At 47.7% G+C, this 22,601-nt stretch overlaps 1 protein-coding gene across 1 annotated transcript; it reads left to right on the top strand.

The window, feature by feature from the left end:
- Window positions 1-4,825: 4,825 nt before the first annotated feature.
- LOC144129784 (uncharacterized) lies at window positions 4,826-22,229 on the top strand. Its single transcript, XM_077663856.1, has 6 exons — window positions 4,826-5,092; window positions 10,567-10,582; window positions 11,948-12,072; window positions 20,884-20,907; window positions 21,006-21,034; window positions 22,203-22,229. Exons 1-6 carry the CDS (start codon window positions 4,849-4,851, stop codon window positions 22,227-22,229), a joined length of 465 nt encoding a protein of 154 aa, XP_077519982.1. The 5' UTR covers window positions 4,826-4,848.
- Window positions 22,230-22,601: the final 372 nt, after the last annotated feature.

Below are 22,601 nucleotides of genomic sequence, written 5' to 3'. Positions count from 1 at the left end.
GCTTATTATATTTTACCGGCACCAGTGTGAGAGACGTTTGGTGCTGCCTGCGGCACTGGAACGAACTACTCTTATATGTTTTGGGTAAGAAAGATACGGCGTTCCAGCGATTGCACTCTTGTCGACATGCTTCTTCCACCCTTCGGGGCGGCCAAGCAAAGCCCGAGTCATTTCGATGTATGGGAATGAAAGCGGTGGCGGACAAAATCAAAAACGTGAACAAAATAATCACAGCGACACCTAATTACACCTAATTTTATGTTGGCAATGTATTAGCATTAAAAGCTGTTGATGCATTTACATCAGGTTTTGGGGACATTCTTTCGTGGTTGTGTTTGCTGACCCCTGGACATCCCTTTGCACATAACCAGACTTCTCTTCGGGTCCTCTAGGTGGTGGCCTATTATTTATTCCAAGGTGTCTATTAGGTACGACCCGGATGCAATGAAGATACATCGAATCGTCAAGTTGTCGCTTCCGGTCCTAATAATCATGCGACCGACGGGGCGTCTTTCTCCCGACGACGGTTCCAGTGCTGTCGCATTAATAAAAACAGAACGATTGTCGCATCCATCATCTAACCTTAATTGTCACCGGGGTTGGTCAATCAGCAAGAAGCTGTCAGTTTTCTTTTCAAACACACTGGATGCATTTACCCTCTCCAGTTTTTCTCGAACGCTATAGGTAATGTCTCTGGCCATCTTTCTGATGAGCTTTGCAGTTCAACTCGTGTAGGTGAGCACAGGCACTCCGCAGCGGTGCTTCTCCAATCGTTCGTCGTACACCTGTCTGTTCACCCGACGTGGTCTTTGCCACCTGTTAACGGGACACACAGGGGGTGCGCCCTCCGTGCATGACTGGAACAGATCACTGTGCTTCTTTCGCCCACCCCCGTGTCATCTTTCCATCGAAACTGACATTACGCCAAGTCTACGTGGTTTCAGCAGAGCAGAGAACACTGCCTAAATAAAACAGCTTCGCTTGGGCAGAAAACGCAAATTCAACGGCAAATTTTTTGGTGAATATAGCTTCGAAATATAGGGAGTCTAAATTTTTCTTCTCTTCTTTAGCATTCTTAGATGTTGTTGTGCTACGTGCAGCCTTCGTTCAACATGTTGCCTCCAAGCAACCCTTCCCCTTGGCAGGATGATTTCATGTAGCCCCAAAAATGAACTGGCTGTGAACCGAAAACACCGAAGACTGAAAGAACTGCAGAAACAACCACCGCCTCCTTCCTCTCTCTTCTCAACATCCTGCTCGCCTCAAAAATACTTTCATTGGACAGTTAAGAGCAAAGCAATTCTGTACCATGTGGCCTGTACGACCACCGCGTGCTATCGGCCACCCCCGCTGTCAGGTATACATGGCGCCAACCCTGACACCGCGCATACATACTGGACCTGCCCGCATGCGACAGAGTCACTACACTACCTCCAACACTGATCCCTACCCAACCACACATAACCCTATTGCTGGGCCACTCCTCCTGTTGCACTGCGCCCCACAATGCGGCCATTTTTGTTTGCCCAAATCACATAGGTGTTGACCGTAATGGGCTCTCCGACTGGAGACAGCTACCAGGGCCAAGGTTTCTAGTTTTTTCTCTCAAGAAAGATGCTGCGAATGCTCCTGAAATGAGTGTCATGATCGGAGACCAAGCCCGAGAGATTTCACACGGGACCTCTCGTGAGCTGTCAACAGACCCGTCTTCAAAGAGGCGTCAGCGTGGAGCCAACATCATGAGCGTGGCCACGGCGGCGTAGTCAGCTGTGAAAGGTTCATCCTTCGGTTTGCGGGAGAAAGAGTTCGCCTACCAGCGGCTTTGGAAAGGCCAACACTGCGTTGCATGATCACTCGGGTATAATTCTATTTGCGTCGTTAATAATAATAATAATTGGTTTTTTTGTGGAAAGGAAATGGCGCAGTATCTGTCTCATATATCGTTGGACACCTGAACCGCGCCGTAAGGGAAGGGATGAAGGAGGGAGTGAAAGAAGAGAGGAACAAATAGGTCCGTAGTGGAGGGCTCCGGAATAATTTCGACCACCTGGGGATCTTTAACGTGCACTGACATCGCACAGCACACGGGCGCCTTAGCGTTTTTCCTCCATAAAAACGCAGCCGCCGCGGTCGGGTTCGAACCCGGGAACTCCGGAGTCCGGAGTTCCCGGGTTCGAACCCGACCGCGGCGGCTGCGTTTTTATGGAGGAAAAACGCTAAGGCGCCCGTGTCCGGAGTTCCCGGGTTCGAACCCGACCGCGGCGGCTGCGTTTTTATGGAGGAAAAACGCTAAGGCGCCCGTGTGCTGTGCGATGTCAGTGCACGTTAAAGATCCCCAGGTGGTCGAAATTAGGGAAACAAGATTTCTCACCCTTACGGAACGCGGCGGCGAAATGAAGGTATCACATCCTTCCCAAGGGCTCGATGCTCCGATTTATCTGGACACCAACCTTCCCTCTTCTCTGAACTAACGACGGCGGCAATTCCCTCCCATCTCCACGAAGTCCCCCCCCCCTCTCTCTGTAATGCCAAACGGCCCTGAGGGTATTTATGAATGAAAAGAAAAATGAAAGTTCCGGGGCTCGAAGATGGTTACGTTGTGGGGCGTGGTACTTATAGTTAATCTTGGTGAACGACCAATCCACCCAGAGCCTGCTTGCTACATTGCTTGGCATGGTTCTGAATTTCTCGACGCCACCTCTGGTAAATCTGGGACGCGCAAGGATCACCATCGCCATCGGAAGTGCGGCCCTCGAAGCCGGAACCCCTGTGAGGAGGCAACGGTACCGCCTCCTGCAGCGGGCGGCTCCCCAAGTCACCTTGAGTGACCCCTTGATTGAACGTTGATCAAGTACAGAGATTCCCCCCATAGGGATCTCGGACTGTATTTAAGGAGCCGGACTGCGTGTGTGTCAGTGGCGTACTACTAAGTTCTTACTCCTCGTCCTTTCTCACGTGCAGAACTTTACTGTTATAAACATGTAAAATGAACAGTAAAGTCTTCTTCGCACCCTCCGGCTCTCGGCCGTGTCGTTCCTGACCCGACGCCGTCAGCGCAACCTTGGCACCACACCAATTGCATCGACCGATTTTCTTGACTTCGCGGTTTATCCGCAGTTAATCATCTGTTACGCTAGCGTGATTGGGGATTGACCTAGCGTGACTTGAGGCGACGCCATTAGAATCTATCGGCGATATTGGCCGGAAGGCCTTGTTTGAGGGCATTTGCAGATTCATTCTTAGATTGTTTTCGACTACAGAATTGTCGCGTTCACCTTTCAGCCGACTAAAGCAAGGAAAGGATGTAAAAGCGATATTTTAGCAGGCAGTGGCCAATGAAAACATTACCTTGATTGGTGTGATAGAGGGGTGCTCTCGAATGCGTTCCCTTGGTGTCCATGTGAAAGAACCTGGTCTGAATCGCGAGGACCATTACAGCGGGGTTTTTCATCATGTGGACCTCATTCGGAGCCCAGAGTAGGGCGCATGTCTGAGGTGCTTTTCTTGCTTATTTCTCGAGGTTCAAGCACTGGTTGTACGAAGCGGTGGTCATGTGGTAGAGCATCCGCCTCGCATTCGGGAGGTGCTTTGTTCGATCCACCCGCCGCGGTGGCTCAGTGGTTAGGGCGCTCGACTACTGATCCGGAGTTCCCGGGTTCGAACCCGACCACGGCGGCTGCATTTTTATGGAGGAAAAACGCCAAGGCGCCCGTGTGCTGTACGATGTCAGTGCACGTTAAAGATCCCCAGGTGGTCGAAATTATTCCGGAGCCCTCCAATACGGCACCTCTTTCTTCCTTTCTTCTTTCACTCCCTCCTTTATCCCTTCCCTTACGGCGCGGTTCAGGTGTCCAAAGATATATGAGACGGATACTGCGCCATTTTCTTTCCCCAAAAACCAATTATTATTAATTGCTGCCGCGTTTTGATAGAGGCGAAACGCAAAGGCGCCCGTGTACTGTGCGATGTCAGTGCACGTTAAAGATCCCCAGGTGGTCAAAATTATTCCGGAGCCCTCTTCTTCTTCTTCTTCTTCTTCTTCTTCTTCTTCTTCTTCTTCTTCTTCTTCTTCTTCTTCTTCTTCTTCTTCTTCTTCTTCTTCTTCTTCTTCTTCTTCTTCTCCTCCTCCTCAAGGAATATGGCACATACCCTCGTGGGGGGGATTGACCAAGGTATAGAGTAGAATGCCAATGAAGCATTTGCGCGGGGAAGGAAACGTCAGAAGACTGAATCAAGATAAAAAAAATGGAAAAATAAAATGAAATCAAGAGGTATGAGTCATCCGGAATAGAATCAATCTAGCCTTTTTTGGACATGCGAAAGAATTTTGTATATAGCTAACAAGATAATCGATTAGTTGCACTTATGTAATCGTGAAGGTAGCCGCATACACTGCTTAACGGAAATCCCTTGGCGCTCGCACCGAACGATAGAAGAACTGTAAGAGACAGAGGCAGTCCTAGTCTCGAAAGAGGAACCTCCAGATATTGCTTTCTCTGAACCGCGAATCACCGGCAAGAGAGGAGAAAATGATCGATTGATTCAACCTGCCCACCTCTACGGCACCTCGTTCTTCCTTTCTTCTTTCACTCCCTCTTTTATCCCTTCCCTTACGGCGCGGTTCAGGTGTCCAACGATATATGAGACAGATACTGTGCCATTTCCTTTCCCAAAAAAAAAACAATTATTATTATTAACTGCTGCTCCCTTGCTACACTATTGAACATTACTTCGGTTTTCTGCACGTTGAGAAGGAGAAGGAGAATGAGAAGAAGAAGAAGAGCCCGTGCATCTCGCACGTCTGCTCCGAGGGGAAGAAGAACGACCTCAACAGTTCAGGCTGCAAGAATGCGCGGTCTAGATTTAGGCGACGGGTCGCCGGCACTCGACAGAAGGCGCGGGTCAGCCTTCCCGTCGGAATCACCGTGGCCCAAGGGCAAGGCGCGGTCGATGCTGCGCCAGAGCGCCATGGATATTTTCGAGGGCCCGCCGTCACCCCCGCGCCCCGCACCCATCCTGGTGGGAGAGCAGGTGCGCGGCCTTCCCAAAGTCCGCCGGCCAACAATCCCGCAGCCCAGCGACGCTGGAGACGGTAAGGCATACGCCTTTTGGCGCTCCATATACTCCTTTTTTTTCTATATACTCTCAACACCCCGCGGCGCTGCGCTGGCAAGAAGCTGATTGCGCGTCTCGTGACCCTACTCCTACTCCATGTACTCGCAAAGCCGCGCAGCCGAGTGGCTATAGTAAGGTTGCTCCAACCTGCGTTATTCACGTCGTCTTCTGTCGCTTATAACGCTATGTTGACGGTGCTGAAAATGTAGAGGTTGTCATGGAAGTTCTGAGAACACGGACGGCACAAAAAAAAAAGATAGTTTTTAGCTGACTAGAGGTGCTGTCCGATACTGTGCAGATTGACCAGACTAGTGCAGGGCACACTTTGTTTGTGGCTGCGTGTTTAGACCGGCAGTCTTTTAAGCTTTTTCGCTAATTCCTTGTTTCAAAACTTTTCTAGGCACACGTACGTGACTTCCTGTCAATGGCAGCACACCGCACAGCACACGGGCACGCCATGCGTTTAGCTTCCACGAACCGCGGCCCCCGCGGCCGGGTTCGGGCCCATGTACTTCGGTTCAGTATCCGAGCACACTAACCACTAAGCAACAGCTGCGGGCGTAGAATGCTTTCAGAAAATAAAATGCAAAAATTCAAAAGGCTTATGACGAAAGGATTAGGCGCAGTTAATGTCACTATATCGATGGACACCTGAGCCATACCTCATAGAAGGTGTGAAGGGCGGAATGAAAGCAGGCAAGGAGACATTGGCGTCGTAGTGGAGGGCTCTTGATTAATTTAAAATGTTCCCCGGCATTGCACAGCATGCGGTCGTCTTTATACTTCGCCTGCATCAAAATCCGCCGCCGCGGTCTGGAATCGATCCCGCGCCTCGTGCTCTATAGCTCAACGTCATACCCACGCAGCAGTGATCACCTGTATTTATTTTCAGTGCATGCTGTTTCACTCAAGAATCCGATGTCCTAGGCCGCAGCCGTCCCAGGAGCACGTCTTTTTGTAATGCGATATAAATCTGCAAAGCTGTGATGAGGCATGTGTGCGTAGTTCGGTGCGTGCTTTTTACGCAGTCAGTTCTTGGCAGCGTTGCTCGTTAGGTTATGCTAAGAGGAAGCGCTTAACACTTAGCGCAAGATTTCACAAACAAGCGTGGTCGTTGCAATATCAGCGTTCGTAACTCACGCTTCCTTTTCCATTGCCGGCACCGTAGTGCTGTTTGAAATGATCATTTTCGCGTCCTCTCGGCAACTGAAATAATTCTGGCCACGTGCACAGTACGATATCGTATACACGTCTCCTGCGTAATTAGTTTTGATTCTATGCGGCAGGAGAAAACTGATGAGCGTTACTTGCTTGCCTATGTCGTTCAATCAGTAAAATTACTTATGTCGTTCATTTTCTAATAGGCTCACCGGGCTAGCAAGCGGTAGCTTTTTAAGCCTGAATATTCGTGAGTTTTCACTTAAGGAACCTCCGCTTTCACCTTCATTGAGAAAAACAGAACAACCACCTGTGTAATCTGCCGCACCCTTTATCGGCTACATTGATGTTATATGCTGTGTGCAGTCTGTTGTCAGACAGAGCCGCCTGACCAACCAGTCAAGTTGGATCAGGAATGTGGACAAAATTATTGCAATGTAAATACGTTCAGATGTAACAAGAAGACACCAGGGGAGCCCTCACTTACGGCGTCCTTCATAGTCTATGACAGTTTCAGCACGTTAAACCCACACAGCATTCCATGCCACGACAAGCCACTTCCATACCATACCATACAATCATCATCATCATCAGCCTGACTACGCCCACTGCTGGGAAAATGCCTCTCCCATGTATCTCCAATTAACCCGGTCCTTTGCCGGCTGTGGCTACCGTATCCGCGCTAACTTCTGAATTTCATCCGCTCATAACACACCATACCATTACATGCCGTTGTACGTGATTCTTACCTAAGATTCTTACCGCACCGTCAGTTTTTCTAATTCCTTCTTTCCTCGTGCAGCCGCAGACTGGAACGGCATTCCAAACAACGTTGCCACCATCACTTGCCCAAGTCTTTTCGTTGAAAATGTAAAAACTTTCCTGTTATTGTGAATCTGTGCTTTTAATTGTGGTCACCCCTTATGTAACGCCCCTCTTTTGGGGCCTTTAAGGTAATAAGATGAAATGAAATGAGAGTGAAACACCAACTAGCCCGGCAAAAGTTTTTACTTGGATCAAGAACGTTGCGTTATATGCAGCTTTAGTTGGTCATAGACGATGCCACTAAAGACAAATTCTTCTCTTCCGAAATTAAGTTGATTCTGCAGACGACCTGCAGACGACGCCACTACTTGAGGATGATAGATGGGCGACACACATGGAACCGGTGAAATTGAACTTAATACGGACTTAATGGACGGTACAAACAACACGTTCGCACACAGATTAGAGACGTTTAGCATGCAGCTAACAAAGCTAAACTCACATCTTCCCATAAGTCGGAGTTGCCTACTTCACTACTGGAAGCCTGGCGAAGAACCCAATAGTTGCACATGACACCCTCTTATAACCACACGCATCTGTTCGTCGCGATTGCAGAAGCACCTGACTTCCCCGTGCCGGCCTCCACCGCGTCCAGACTAGGGGCGAGGGAGGAGTCAGTCACCTCTGTTGTGTGCGCGCAGGATAATATTCCGCTCGAACACTCTGGAAGCGTGCAGTGGTGCTGGGAGAAAGACTATAACTATTGCGGCAGTTCGCTTCTTCCTTGATTCTTCCATATTGTTCAAATCTCTCGCCGCTCGCCGCATCAAAGTCACCAAAAGAGGAAGGCCAGGACAATGCGTCGGACCACGCTCGCGACCGCACCCACCTTCGAGAAATGTCTTCTCTTTCTCTCTTTCCCGCGGGCATGCCGAAAGCACCTAGCAGTCACTCGTGTCGCCTTAACGATGCCCATTTAAGGTAAATCCAACCAGGCGGCCAATTCTGTTGAAATAGTTAGCCCTGTAATGTACGGCGTTCCTCAGGAGCGACAGCTGATATATTTATTTGCTCATATGCTACACAATCATATTTGCTAGCGCTTGTTTCGACACAAGGACAGAGTAACACATACGCACAGGACAAACGCTAGCGTCTGTCCTTGTGTCGAAACAAGCGCTAGCAAATACGATTTTGAATGATTTCCGACTAGCCCAGATTTCCGCTTTAATATGTGTCATTTCTAGTACGATAGGCCCTGTCTTTTATTCTGTCCTACCTTCTAATTTCTCGACTATAATCATCAGCCACATCGCAGTAGCCACGTGGCGTGCAAGGACGTTTTCTTTTATTCTCAAGAATCGCCTTATTTTTACAGAGGTTCTAGTATCTGTCATGTGTGTATGTGGTACTTTGTCCTTGTGTCGAAACAAGCGCTAGCAAATATTATTGTGAATGATTTCCAACTAGCCCAAATTTTCGCTTTAATACCTCACATACTGCGCCAGCTTTAATCATTCTATTGTCACCTGTTGTAAGACAAGGCCTTTTGACCTTCACAATATTAAAAAACCAACGGCTGCCCTCACTTGTTTTGTTAAAAAGACGCACTGAACGAAGCCAGCCGTCGCACTGCTATCATGAGAGCAGGGCATTGCACAGCCACAAATCACTCATTTAGATTACTTCAGCAGAGGATAAAGAAGCTGCATAGCGCATCTAGAAAACCTAGCAATTACTTCTGAACGAGATATTAATGGGAATAAGGAGGAACTCCTCATTTGCAAATTTCGTTTTTTGTAGCTGACATCATATTTGTGTTTCTTAATTCGCTGTAAATTATTGCATATGTTTCCAGCTCCCTGAACAACAAGGTAAATGTTTGGGTATCGATGGGTTAAATCGCAATTTCTCGCAGAAAATTCGTTGTAATTTGAACGTTCTCGGAGTGGTGAAGAACACATCCGAAATCAAACTAGAGTGCGTAATGAACGCCGGCTTTTCAAAGACCGAGTTTGACAGCGCTTTATACCGATGGCCATCGCGCTGCACGTGTGGCCGTCACATAAATTTAAGCACCGATGGTATTGGGCTCGAAGAGCGTTCGCCGCTTGACAGTTCGTGTACGCCCGCTGACCAAGGCTGAGTCCCAGTGACGGTGCCAAATGGGGGCGAGGTGGAGATAGCCCTGCCCGAACTTTGGCCGGTCATTAATGCGAGAGCGACTCATCAGTCGTAAAATCTGGCTTTCCGTCCGCGAGAAAGGGACACAAATTCCAGGTGACCTCCTGACGTCATCTTCAGTGCCCACATCTTCAGGAAAGAAAAGAGAATAAAATTCCTTCGTCAGCGAGAACAGACCAGCTTCTCTGGCCACTTCATTTTACCGCAGTTCAACGCCCCACGCGTTAAACTGCCAGTCTTTTGCGCTGGGTTCAGTTTTCGTCGTCTTCATCAACTTCCATTCGGGCGGCACGAACACACGATCTTCGCTGGCCATTGAATTAGAGTAGTGCGCCGTCACCGCAGCACAACACCCCACGAGCTAAACTGCCAGTCTCTCGCGATAGGCTTGGGTACCATCGTCTTCATCAACTTCCATTCGGGCAGTGCCAACAAATCACCTTCGTTGGCCATCGCAGCAAAGTAGCACTCCATCGCCGCATCCGTACACCCTGCTGCATGCATTCACAACACTTGAGTGTTCTTAAGTGTCCTGGGTAATTTTTCTTTCGAGTCCATGGCAAGGAGTTATTCGCTAACAGCTGCCTTGAACGTCGGAGCCACTGCATTCCACTGTGTCTTGTATGCGAATATATAAAGCTCTCATCATCGCTGTTTGTTGCTTTTTTTTCTTCTCGAGGAGGAATGCCACGAAGACATCATGCTTACACAGTTTTTGAATGGACACTAGGCTTTGCTGAAGGCCGCCGCCCATGGCAGTCGAATCAGGGCAGCGGCGGCTGCATGTTAGTGGAGGCGAAATGCAAAGGCGGCCTTTCTTTCGCTATGTTAGGTCACGCTATAGAGTACCTAGGGTGGCCGATATTCATTCGGAGCCTTCACCTACGACGTCTCTCATAGCCCACGTACAGCTTCAACACGTTAAACCCATATATCGTTACATGCCATGACACACCATGTCACGCCATTCCATGCCATGTCATACCATTCCATAACCGTGCCATAACCATACCATACCACACCATTCCATATCATACCATACATCACCACACCATTCCATACTATACCATAAACCATAACACAAGATGTCATACCGTACCGTGCCATACCTAATCTATAACATACCGTACCATGCCCTGTTATGACATGCCACATCATGCCACACCGTGCCAAACCATCCCATGCCATAGCATACCATTTCTAAATCTGTCCTCCGATAAATTGTTTTGAACTTCAGAGTGAAGAACAAGCTTTGCGCTGTTCCACCTAGAATGGGCTCAGGCTGCGCTGATGACTCTTTTTTACACTTTGTTTATGATGTTTTTGCTGTTTTTTTCTCCGCAGATGGACTTAAGCAGGTGTAAGTAAGCAATTTCATCACGCACATCACTTCTCTTATGTTGGGACTGTAGCGTATGCTTCCGCGAACTGAACTCTACGGCCCACCCACATATGCCGTCGTCTGCGGCGTGGTCGAAAGGTGGGCGTGGTTAATGAGACCTGGAGAGTGTGGAGCGCTCGGGTAACCACATTGCCAAAAGAAGTCACGAAAGTTTTTCACGATGGCAGTTTACGTATTGAATCTGCGTTCATTCCGGTTTTCGCATGAAATACAAATGACTAATTTTTCACAGTGTCATTGGACTGCTCTCTTCATTCATTCACTTAGAAATTGCGATTGCCGCAGTGTTCTTACAAGCAAATGGCGCAATAATCTTCCGTTCACTGACTTGAGTCCCTCCCGTATATGAAGTACATGCCGACATCACAGCGGCCGCCATTTTGTTGCCTACGGAGGAAGGACTGCGAAAGGCCGCAGGCGTGTCTAAAGGAATTACTGCTTCCTGCTCCGACCTGCAGTGCTGAAGCTACGTGCTAGCACAACAAAATGGCACCTGTGACGTCACGGGAATACCCCTTAATGGGACGCCATATAATCACCACATCGTTTTTTGTGAGGAAAGGAAGATACAAGAGGAAATATAGCGGAAAATTGGAAGTGTATTGTATGTTATACTGTGGTGCTAAAATGTAGTTAGTGCTTATTTCTGGTATGTTATATCCCCCTTTAATTGCTTTTTGGACCTTTAGCAGTATAATGATGATGATTATGATGGCTTCAAACAAAAGGCGGCTCTAGGCACAATTACGATAGTTTGAAACTAAGCGTTAAACTATGCCTGGTTTGCTTTGTTAGGTAGCGGCGTTGCAGTGTCTACGAAAAAGCAAAGCAAAATTACACTACAACACTCAGTACTGTACCTGCGACGAAGCTGGAGAAACTCCGGATCTTAAACAACGCTCGCCTTCTGTGTTCAATGCTGCTCCGTTTCCAACACCGTATTACAAAAGTGCCGCTTGAGCACGTGACCGATAGCTGGCACAAGCATCGAAACCGTGATGGAGGCCGCCGCGGTGGCTGAGTGGTTCTGGCGCTCGGCTGCTGACCCTAAAGACGCTGGTTCGATTCCGGCCGCGACGGTCGAATTTCGATGGAGGTGAAATTCTAGATGCCCGTGTACTGTGCGATATCAGTGCATGTTAAAAAACCCCAGGTGGTCGAAATTTCTCGGGCCCCATTTCCGGGGCCCCTCACTACGGTATCCCTCACAGCCTTCGGGACGGTAAAACCCCAATAAACCATAAACCGTGAAGGCTCCCATCTTTGGAGCGGCGTCCGTGCGACGGATAATCTGCACGTATTTTATAAACTCAACCCACGCAGGCGTTTCTCCGAGTCCCTGTTGACGGCTCCAGACATGCAGCACGAGTTCACCTGCTTCCTAATCATCATTTCGGTCATCCTGGGCTTCGTGCTGGGAACCGTGGCCTACCACTACATGCGCTCAGGTGCGTTGTTCATCCGGCCGTCGTATAGCGCGGCGACACGGTGGCTAAGGCTCTCTGCTGCGAAGCGCGAGATAGCGGGACCGTCTCCCAGTCGCAGCGGCTCCATTTCGAAGTGGGCAAAAGACCAAAACGCCCGTGTGCAGTGAGATGTCAGTGCACGTTAAAGAACTCCAGAAGGTCGGAAGTTAATCCGAACCCCTCCGCTATGCGGTGCCCGTCGTATCCCAGGTGCGGCGATCGGAACGTTCGACCCTCATCTCAAGCGCGAGGATCACTGCTATAGGAACGGACTGCTTTAATGGATAAGATGTGTGCACGCAGCGTTTTACACAGCTTTCCGAAACAATAGCCCGGACGTGCGCTAATCTTGACGCGCTCCGGGCGTTTCTGTCGCTGACTAAAGCGCACAGCACCATATCCTGACGCACCAGGAGCGTCAGATATAGTTCTTATACAGCAGAACTGTCAGAAGACGTTCGAACAGCACTAGGAACGCTACGGAGAATTCGGAATGGCGCTGCACACATGGATGTGCTCCCATATTGAAGTGCTGTCTTGCAACGTCGTCAGCGCGTCCGTAAAACTCTTCAGCACACATAGCAGCACCGACCAAACGGCACGCTCAGTTCAGCGATGCATCTTCGGAATGAGGCTTTGACATCTTCTCTAAGGAAACCACAGAAAAGCGCAGCAGGCAAGACGCGCACTTCGCTCAGTTACGGGTCCATGCGGGCATGTGCTGGTTGTGCCATCATGGCGGGCTAGACCACCGGCATAAAAGCAAAGTGGACGAATGTGAAGACTGCGTAAGTACGAGGCAGAGCTAAGGAAGCATGCTGAGCGGTACGAGAAATCAAAGCTTTAAAAGAGAGTTGACGGCGTGCAGCTGTTGGCACAGGTCGAAGCTACCCCATTTACTCGCCTAATGGGCGCAATTTTTTTGTTCCTAAATGTTCTCTGAAAATTTTGAGGAACCGTTCATTGCGCGGAATATAACATTCGGAAAAATCGTGAATCGGTAAAAATGGGACAGAAATTAGTCTGGTCGACTAAGTATTTCACCCTGCACAACCTACGTTCTAATTTTTTTTAAAAAATGCTCGTTTCAGGACGGTTTCCGTGACCAAGAATACCGACAAAACCCTTTATCTTAAACCCGCATGTATAACTCCCGCAGCGGTCCGTAATGCTATCCAAGAAAGCACAACTAAAATTCGCTCCGGCACAACTCGCAAGCTAAGGCGCCCTTGTGCTGTGCGATGTCAGCGCACGTTAAAGATCCCCAGGTGGTCGAAATTATTCCGGAGTCCTCCACTACGGCACCTCTTTCGTCCTTTCTTCTTTCACTCCCTCCTTTATCCCTTCCCTTACGGCGCGGTTCAGGTGTCCAACGATATATGAGACAGATACTGCACCATTTCCTTCCCCCCCAAAAAAATTATTATTATTATTATTATTATTATTATTATTATTATTATTATTATTATTATTATTATTATTATTATTATTATTATTATTATTATTATTATTATTATTATTATTATTATTATTATTATTATTAACACGCAACATTGAACGCGAAGCCCAAGCGCAACAAGATGCTACAATCATTAATATGGTAAACGAAACGGGAAAATCCTTCATGAATAGGCGTGGTTTCTGTTGGTTCTAGGCTAACTGGCGGACCAATCTTATTTGTTTTGTTTCGTATGATGAAATATAGTAGTATTGCCATTCCACCGACGACGCTTAGTATTGCTTATTTTTTTAATCGGTTAATAATTGTTTTTTTTGGGGGGAAAGGAAATGGCACAGTATCTGTCTCATATATCGTTGGACACCTGAACCGCGCCGTAAGGGAAGGGATAAAGGAGGGAGTGAAAGAAGAGAGGAAGAATGAGGTCCCGTAGTGGAGGGCTCCGGAATAATTTCGACCACATGGGGATCTTTAACGTGCACTGACATCGCACAGCACACGGGCGCCTTAGCGTTTTTTCTCCATAAAAACGCAGCCGCCGCGGTCGGGTTCGAACCCGGGAACTCCGGATCAGTAGTCGAGCGCCCTAACCACTGAGCCACCGCGGCGGGGCACTTATTTTTTTTTTAAAAGGCACCCAGCTGCTTTAGCGTTCACTGTCATCACAAGCAAACTGCACGCCAGAAGATAGGGGCACGTTTGTTACACAAAAGGCAAAAAAAAACTACCTTTGGACAGTCGAAGTAGGGGATGCTTTCATTATACGTGCGCTTCCAACGCGCAACTGAATACGGTACATAGAAAGAGCCAGCTTGTTAGCCTGCTTGTCAGCGATTGCTGCCAAAGTAAACGTGAGGGGCATGCTTTCTTTTTCATTCTGTTTTCTTTTCTACAGCATTCTTCAGGACACATGATCCCTCACGCATTTGTAAAGTTCGATGCTGATGTAAGAATAAACCTGGCTCTTCGATGAAAACTGAGCGCTCCCTCACGTATTGCTCATACATGTACTTTGCTTCCATGGAGTGCGCGTGCCTGTTCAGTCTCGTTTAATAGTTGCTTTTCTTGCTTTTATGCGAAGCATACTAGCCGCACAACCGAGCTCTTCCTTGCTGCGCCGCGCGCGGCCGCGTAGCTACCACTTGACCTACATCGGCGCACCACGTGATATGACGTCACAACAGCTGTGAAAGCTGGGGCTCAACTCGTGCGCTCGCTTGCGGACGCGCAGCCTCCGCCGGCGGCCTAACTCCCGCTCCTACCGCTAGGAGATACTGACGTCACGCAATTGTATAAAAGGCGACGCACTCGTTGAGTCAGTTGAGCAGCGAGATGTCAGCCAGGGAAAGGGCGGCTCGCCAGACCGTAAAGCGCAAGTTACAAAGAGCCACGGAAACGGGAGAAGAACGAGAAGTACGGCTTGCCAAGAGACGTATGCTTCGCATCCTAGGCTTAACCATAAGCTAAGCCAGGCCATTTTTTTTTGAGCTATCAGTATCGACAGGCCCCAATCACATACCCAAGAAATCTTGACGAAAGCATTTTTGAACTGGAAAGAGTTTATGAACGCAGTTTCTTCATATATTGTAAGATATTACTATAACAATTAATGTATCTGCAGATGTCTCGTCGGCAGGCTTGCATATTTTTTTTGCTATTAACGTTTTTGCTATCCTCAAAAGCCTTCCCCATTGGTTTTTTATGGCAGTCTTAAATGCTCGATGCGAGCTATGGGAAAACTTTAAAAGAAAGATTTTGCCGTACCTTTTTCCAATATTCAATTTTTTTTGTCCGAGATTGTTCGAAATTCAACGCGACAGCGTTAGAGCGGACGTTCGAAGGAAAATCCGTGCACGTTGTCACGCTATCCAGGATCCGTCGAGACGGTTGTGACGTCACACATTGAGCTGTGGAATGAAGATGATTAAAACTCGAGTCACATTGGGACCGAAATGTGAACGTGACATCTAAGGATGTGATATAAATTACGCTGAAAAGAAAATTTGGGTAATCAGTTGAAAATCAAACGCGTAAACCTTTGGTTTGGAATCAGATATGCTAACCCTGCGCCACTGAGACTTTTTTTGTCTCTATTGCCTGTTTCGGCAGTTTACAACACATCACAAACGTATGTTCTGCGCTCCCCTCTCAAACATCAAGAGCGGACATGTGTTTCACTCACGTGAGAAAATCAAAACTTCTACACCACTACGCCCCGCCGCGGTGGCTCAGTGGTTAGGGCGCTCGACTACTGATCCGGAGTTCCCGGGTTCGAACCCGACCGCGGCGTCTGCGTTTTTATGGAGAAAAAACGCTTATGCGCCCGTGTGCTGTGCGATGTCAGTGCAAGTTAAAGATCCCCAGGTGGTCGAAATTATTCCGAAGCCCTCCACTACGGCGCCTCTTCTTCCTTTCTTCTTTCACTCCCTCCTTTATCCCTTCCCTTATAGCGCGGTTCAGGTGTCCAACGATATATGAGACAGATACTGCGCCATTTCTTTCCCCAAAAACCAATTATTATTATTATTATTATTATTATTATTATTATTATTATTATTATTATTATTATTATTATTATTATTATTATTATTATCTACACCACTGAGACACGCTCGTGCGACATTGTTAAAGAGAGCTTGTGTGTCTTGTGGTGCATCACGTGGTTTACTAGGCGTTCTAAGGCATTCTAGCGAATGTGTGCAATTAGAAGGAGGTACTAATTAAGAAATAAACTAGAAAATAACCATTAACACTGTCGCGTCATACCCAGGCGGTGCCTAAGTGTCCCCCTAATTTTTATGGACTCTGCCGTCCCCTCTCCACCACCCCGTTTTTATTTTTTGTCAATACGTAAGCAGTCTCAAGAAAATAATAATAACAATAATGATTTATTTCCACCACCATACAGTATTGAAGGGGATGGGAATAAAAATCATTGTGAATTAGCTGCTAATCCAGGACATCCAAAGCGAAAGATGTCGGCGTTCACTGTGTTCATTGGCGTTGGCGTTGACAATGTTCTAGACGGCGATGGCTTTGAGCAAAGGAAGGGCGCATAACTCCATGGCTCCCTGGATATGTGGACGCCTCATTCGTGCTTTGATACATGTGGCGGTGGGGAGAGAGAGATGTGGCCTGAATGCATGCGCGCTGACAGCGTTGTGGTTGACATGCGGCACTGCAGCAATAGCTAGGCCGCAGCGTTCATTTGGTGATCAATCTCTCACGATCAACCATTAACTGCATGCCACCTCCTAGGGTGGCAGGGAGGGCGCGCTGCCTATCCAGTGTGCGGAACGCAATCAAAGCAGGCTTTTGCAGTTGGACACCAACGCCATGTACAGTACTCACGGATTGAAATAGGACATTCGGAGCGCGTGGCCGTCGCTTCATGGAGCGCCACCTGTAGATGCTCATAGAACCAAGGTGGTGCATTGTGGTATGGCGCGAGGGGGAGAACATCTACAAAGCAGAATTGTTCCTTCCAGTAGCCAACGAGCCGGACTGTGGTTTACCACATGCCTGCGTGGCACTGCAAGGCTTGCGCTCAGAATGTCCTATTTCAATCCGTGAGTACTGTACATGAAAGCGAGATTGAGGTTTTTACCGACCCACGGAGCCGGTTGTGCGCCTTTCCTTTCGTGAAAATGAACGGCCTTTGCAAAGTTGGCAACGCCAATGAGCTCTATGAACGCCATCGGTTCATTTGTTTTGTTTGGTTTTTGAGGAAAGGAAATGGCACAGTAACATATCCCGGTGGAAACCTGAACAGCGCCATAAAGGAAAGGATAAAGGAGGGAGGAAAAGAAGAGAGAACTGAAAATGAAAGTTAGATTTTTAGGAAAGGCGCGGTGCTGCGCAGCGGCGGAACACCTGTGGCTCGGTGCTACTAGTGGCGCATGCGCAGTAGTGACTAGGGAGCGAGAGAGAAACATCCGCGGCGAGGCGCACGTTGTGACGTCATGTGCCTCCTCGGAGCACCGCCAGGGCTAAATCGCAAGTTCGCGGCCAGTAAAGCTTTCGCTTTAAAAGCGGTCATCGCATGACAGGGTTCCCACACCCTGTACAGCAAGTGGGCAGTGGTATGCGACGGCGCTTCTGAGAACAAATACACAATCACCAATGTGTAGAAAATCAATATGGGTGGAAGAAATATCAATAAAAGCAACAAAAATGCTGTTATAAAGATTATAACAAGAACAACCAATACATGAAAAAAAACGTTTAAAGTATAAATACTAGAAAATGTGGCTTCAGAAATAAAGTAGTCGAGGAGGTCAGTGCAGCTAATGTTTCCTGTGACAATATTTGGAACAATTAATCTATTCAGGAGTGAGGGAAGTTGGAATTTTACCATCTGGCATCCATAGTTTGTTCTGAGGAATCAAGGAATCAAAAGCCGAAATACGGGGTTTGCTGTGCGCAAAATAGTTTGTTGTACAGATATGCAGACTGCTAAAGGGGCTCTGAATATGTCTAGAAAAATGCGGTGTTCCTGTGATGTTAAAAAACGCAGCTTCAGAAGTATCCTGCAACAAATATTTTTATGCGTTTTGTAGGAGCTGGGTTATCTGTAGTCGAAATCTGAATTTCAGCGTATTCGCGCCCTCTGCCCTCCTCTCGTCAATTTTTGCACGCTCAAAGGTCGGCGCTCCTCAGCCGGCCCCGCCGCCTAAGCGCGCGGGAATTCCCCGGGAGGCGGAGCTTCCTGACCCGTCGGAGGGGCGCTGCTAACTGGGGGCGGCCATGGCGGCACATTCGTGGCGCCTGAAAGGATCTAACCTATAGCAATCTCAATTACGCAGCAGCTTGTGACGGGGGAGGGAGCGAGCATGAAAAACTAGCCAGAAAGTACTTGCCAAAGAAGTGCATTATTTGGCTCAGATGTTCATGACGAGAGAATTTAGTGACTCAACGAGTTTATGTACTCTCCTCGCAGCCTGTTTCAGAGTCCCTTTAAGAGAAAAACTTAGCGCATGACCAGTAATCTCGGGAGCACTGCTCTGTGGCAGCCATCGGCAAAGTTTCACGCATGCCTTGCGCATGCTTAAATGAAATAGTGGCATCCGCATTCGAATATTCCGCTATTAGGTACTATGCTATTCCATTACTGCCCACCGCGGTGGCGCAGTGGTGATGGTGCTCGGCTGCTGACCCGAAAGACGCGGGTTCCATCCCGGCCGCGGCGGTCGAATTTCGATGGAGGCGAAATTCTAGACTCCCGTGTTTTGTGCGATGCCAGTGTACGCTAAAGAACCTCAGGTGTTCGAAATTTCCAGAGCCGTTTACTACGGCGTCCCTCATAGCCTGAGTCGCTTTGGGACATAAACCCCACAAACCAAACCAAACTATTCCAGTATTCGAACACGCTAATCAAGCCTTATACGTGGCCGTATTTTAGAGAGATAGTCCAGACCGAGGTTTAGCTGGTTTTGTTAAAAGTAGGTTACATTTTGAGCGAGTAACTTAGCACACTGCGCCCTTAAGAGAGTCCGCACAGACAAGCGCATCCGGCTCCTTCTGTAGAGAAAAAAAAAATCAAAACCTTTTTGAGCCCCGCTGCGGTGGCTCAGTGGTTAGGGCGCTCGACTACTGATCTGGAGTTCCCGGGTTCGAACCCGACCGCGGCGGCTGCGTTTTTATGGAGGAAAGACGCTAAGGCGCCCATGTGCTGTGCGATGTCAGTGCACGTTAAAGATCCCCAGGTGGTCGAAATTATTCCGGAGCCATCCACTACGGCACCTCTTCTTCCTTTCTTCTTTCACTTCCTCCTTTATCCCTTCCCTTACGGCGCGGTTCAGGTGTCCAACGATATATGAGACAGATACTGCGCCATTTCCTTTCCCCCAAAACCAATTATTATTAAAACCTTTTTGACGAAATGAAAGCCGCAGTAACTGACTCACTTCTCAGTGGATATCTCAACCGCGCCGTTATGGAAGGGAGGAAAGAGGGAGTGAAAGAAGAAAGAGAGAAAGAAGTACCGTTGCGGAGAGCTCCGGAATAATTTGAATGAAAGTGAAAATTGGTTCTTGGGGAAAGGAAATGGCGCAGTATGTCTCACATATCGGCGGACACCTGAACCGCGCCGTAAACAAAGGGATAAAGGAAGGAGTGAAAGAAGAAAGGCAAAAAGAGGTGCCGTAGTGGAGGGCTCCGGAATAATTTCGACCATCTGTTGATCTTTAACGTGCACTGACATCGCACAGCACACGGGCGCCTTAGCGTTTTGCCTCCATCGAAACGCAGCCGCCGCGGTCGGGTTCGAACCCGGGAACTCCGGATCAGTAGCCGAGCAACCTAACCATTGAATGATTTCGACCATCTTGGAATCTTTAACGTGCACTGGCATCACTGCGCACGGGCGCCTTTTAATAGATTCCACTGCTAGTGCTGTCGCGCGCTCTACGGTGTTTACCGCGTCGAAGCGGTGCGCCTGTTGGCAACCACAAGAATAGACAACGGCGGACGGAAATTTCGCAACCGGTTGAGTCACAGCGGTCAATGCCGCTGCTGCCAATGCGTTGGCACTGATTATCGCAGAGCTCATACATTCACCGCCTCGAACCCGCTCTACTCGTAATCTGACCAGGCGTGCGAACGTTCTCGCGGGCTAGAAAAAAAGTCACTGCAGAGTGCGCAGTTTATTATCAAAAGCCGGGCATTGTATATCGCGGCTCCTTCCACTATACCGGATGTGGCAAGTAGTGCAACCCACTCATCCTGTCTCCGGCCGCCCCTAGAGGAAACCAGCGCATGCTACCGAACTCCTTCTTGGGTTCATATAGGAAGCATGCCGTGTAGCTGGAACTTCTTTTGCAACCTCCTGCTAGATAAGACATATCCCGAGGCTCAGGAGGGACCGCTATACTTGCAGTGAAGTTCTTTCTCCTCGGCGAAACGAAACAGCGTTCGGAACAGAGTTTTCATGTCTATGAGGGTTTTTTTACCAGTTTTTTTGTCTCTGTCCGGTTGCAATGCTTGTGACAAAAAAAAAATAATAATAATCAGCCCTCGCATAGTATCGAACGGAAGAGCACAGATATTCAAAGACTCACCATGCAAATAAAATGTATGAGAAATGAGAGCATGAATACTTATTCGGGGCACAGGGTTTGGGAGTTTGCCGAATAATTAAACTTCTGGGGCAACACGGACTCATCATTGTGTCTGTGTCTCGTTATGCTTGGGCTTATGTATAGGGAGGCTTCAAAAAAGCGTATTGTGCTCTATTACGTTGCAGTACCCTTTCAAGTAAACAAGTGTAGGCTTAGCGGGTCCTAATACATTATTCCCTTTTAATAAAGAGGAGTACATAAATCTCTTTCTTCCAGACATAAGCTCAGCAGATATTCCTCGTAAGTTCATAAGGCCCTCAAACTTTGCGAAACGTATTGTTATTATTCTAGTTTAAACCTGCATTAGGCGCTCATCTTTACACTATTTTTGTCCGCAGCCACACCCCCTTCACCTGATACACTCAACGTAAGTAATAATAAAAAAAATCCAGCATTTATAAGTGGCCAGTGACGATACGGCCATGTTGGGGCTGCATAGTCTCTTCGTAACCGACTGCACAATGTGGAAGCCACATGCCTTCGTTAGTTAAAAGCAAAGCCTCAACCAGCCCGGTTCAGCTTACCAGATCTCGCGGCGATGTTTTTACTGGAACACTGCGAGCCTGCGAAGTTCCCCATAGAACCCTTGTTGTATGGAAATTATGCACTCGGATTTGTCCATAACACGTAGATGCCTCTTATGTCAGTAATCGCACTTACTGCCCAGGGATGCTCGAAACATGGATAATAAGGAACAAATGAAAGCTGCCAACAACTTCCAATACCTAAGTGTCAAGCTAATGGGCGGCTCTGCCACCTTCTAACCTACCGATTATAGCCGCCAGTCATGATCTGATTTTAGTCAGAGCTTCGTTGCTTGTTGGGTCAGAAAACGGCCGCTTCCGCCATGAACACCAGAGACCCCTGACGTTGTCTATATTCTGATAGCCAAAGCAGTTCAGCTTTGTGAGAATCAGGTTTAGCATCAATTATCCCTGGGAGCGAGTTCAAGAACTTCCTCCCCCATATGAACAGGCCAAACACAATAGCCACAAACATACCCAACAATTCTAGACAAAAGCAATGTTGAGCGGAAAAACGTTTATGAACTCTTATAATGTACGATTTCACTATAAGAATCAATATATCCGCAGATCACCCGACGGCAGTCCTGTATTTTTTTCTATTTATGTTTTTTCTATTGTCAAAAGAGTTCTTGGCTTTCTATGCAGCCTTAACTGTTGGATATGGTCGATGGAAACGCTTTAAAAGAAAGATTTTGCTACATATCAGAAGAACTGATCATTACCTTCAATATTTCCATAACAGTGTCTTACAATTTTCAAATTTTTAAAATTTTTGTTCGAGAATTTTGGACGTGTGTGAGCTTGCTTCGTTATTGGTTGACGTTGGGACTTTCTATAGCTTCCTCAGAAATGCACGTTAATGAGACGAGATTTTTAGGCTCCCATGGCGTCCGTCCATCGCAAGCTTAGCTGCCCTGTAGTCATAACACGCGCTTATTTGTTCGCCATTCCTAAACTGATTAACTTAAGAGGAAATCATTCAAAAACACTTCGCTTCCTTTTTTGCAGGAATCTGCTGTGCTTCTGGAGACATAGCCGTCACGTCGAAAGGAGATCTCGCGCTGGTTTTTTATCTTGTGATTTTATTTTTTTGATACTAGACATTATTTGTTTACTAATCCATATTCGCGCATATCAATTAAAAGCATACATATATCTTTGTACGTTGTGACCTAGGTTTGGATTTGTACACTTTGTCGCTAATGCGGCCGTGCGACCAAATACTTTTCAATAAAAAATTACATAAAGAAACAATTGCTGCAGGCACAGCTCTCATTTACAACTGATATTTATTTAAAATATAGGCGAAGCTATCTACTTTACAGAAAATGACAGATAGAAATCAATAGACAGAAAGCACACCGCCGGATATCAGCTTCATTCCTGGAATGTGAGCGCACGTATCTC

This window comes from Amblyomma americanum, chromosome 4 (assembly GCF_052857255.1).
Source record: "Amblyomma americanum isolate KBUSLIRL-KWMA chromosome 4, ASM5285725v1, whole genome shotgun sequence".
NCBI classification, from domain to species: domain Eukaryota; kingdom Metazoa; phylum Arthropoda; class Arachnida; order Ixodida; family Ixodidae; genus Amblyomma; species Amblyomma americanum.
Note: the sequence above shows the minus strand (reverse complement) of the source record. Positions and strands in the feature narration are given on the sequence as shown.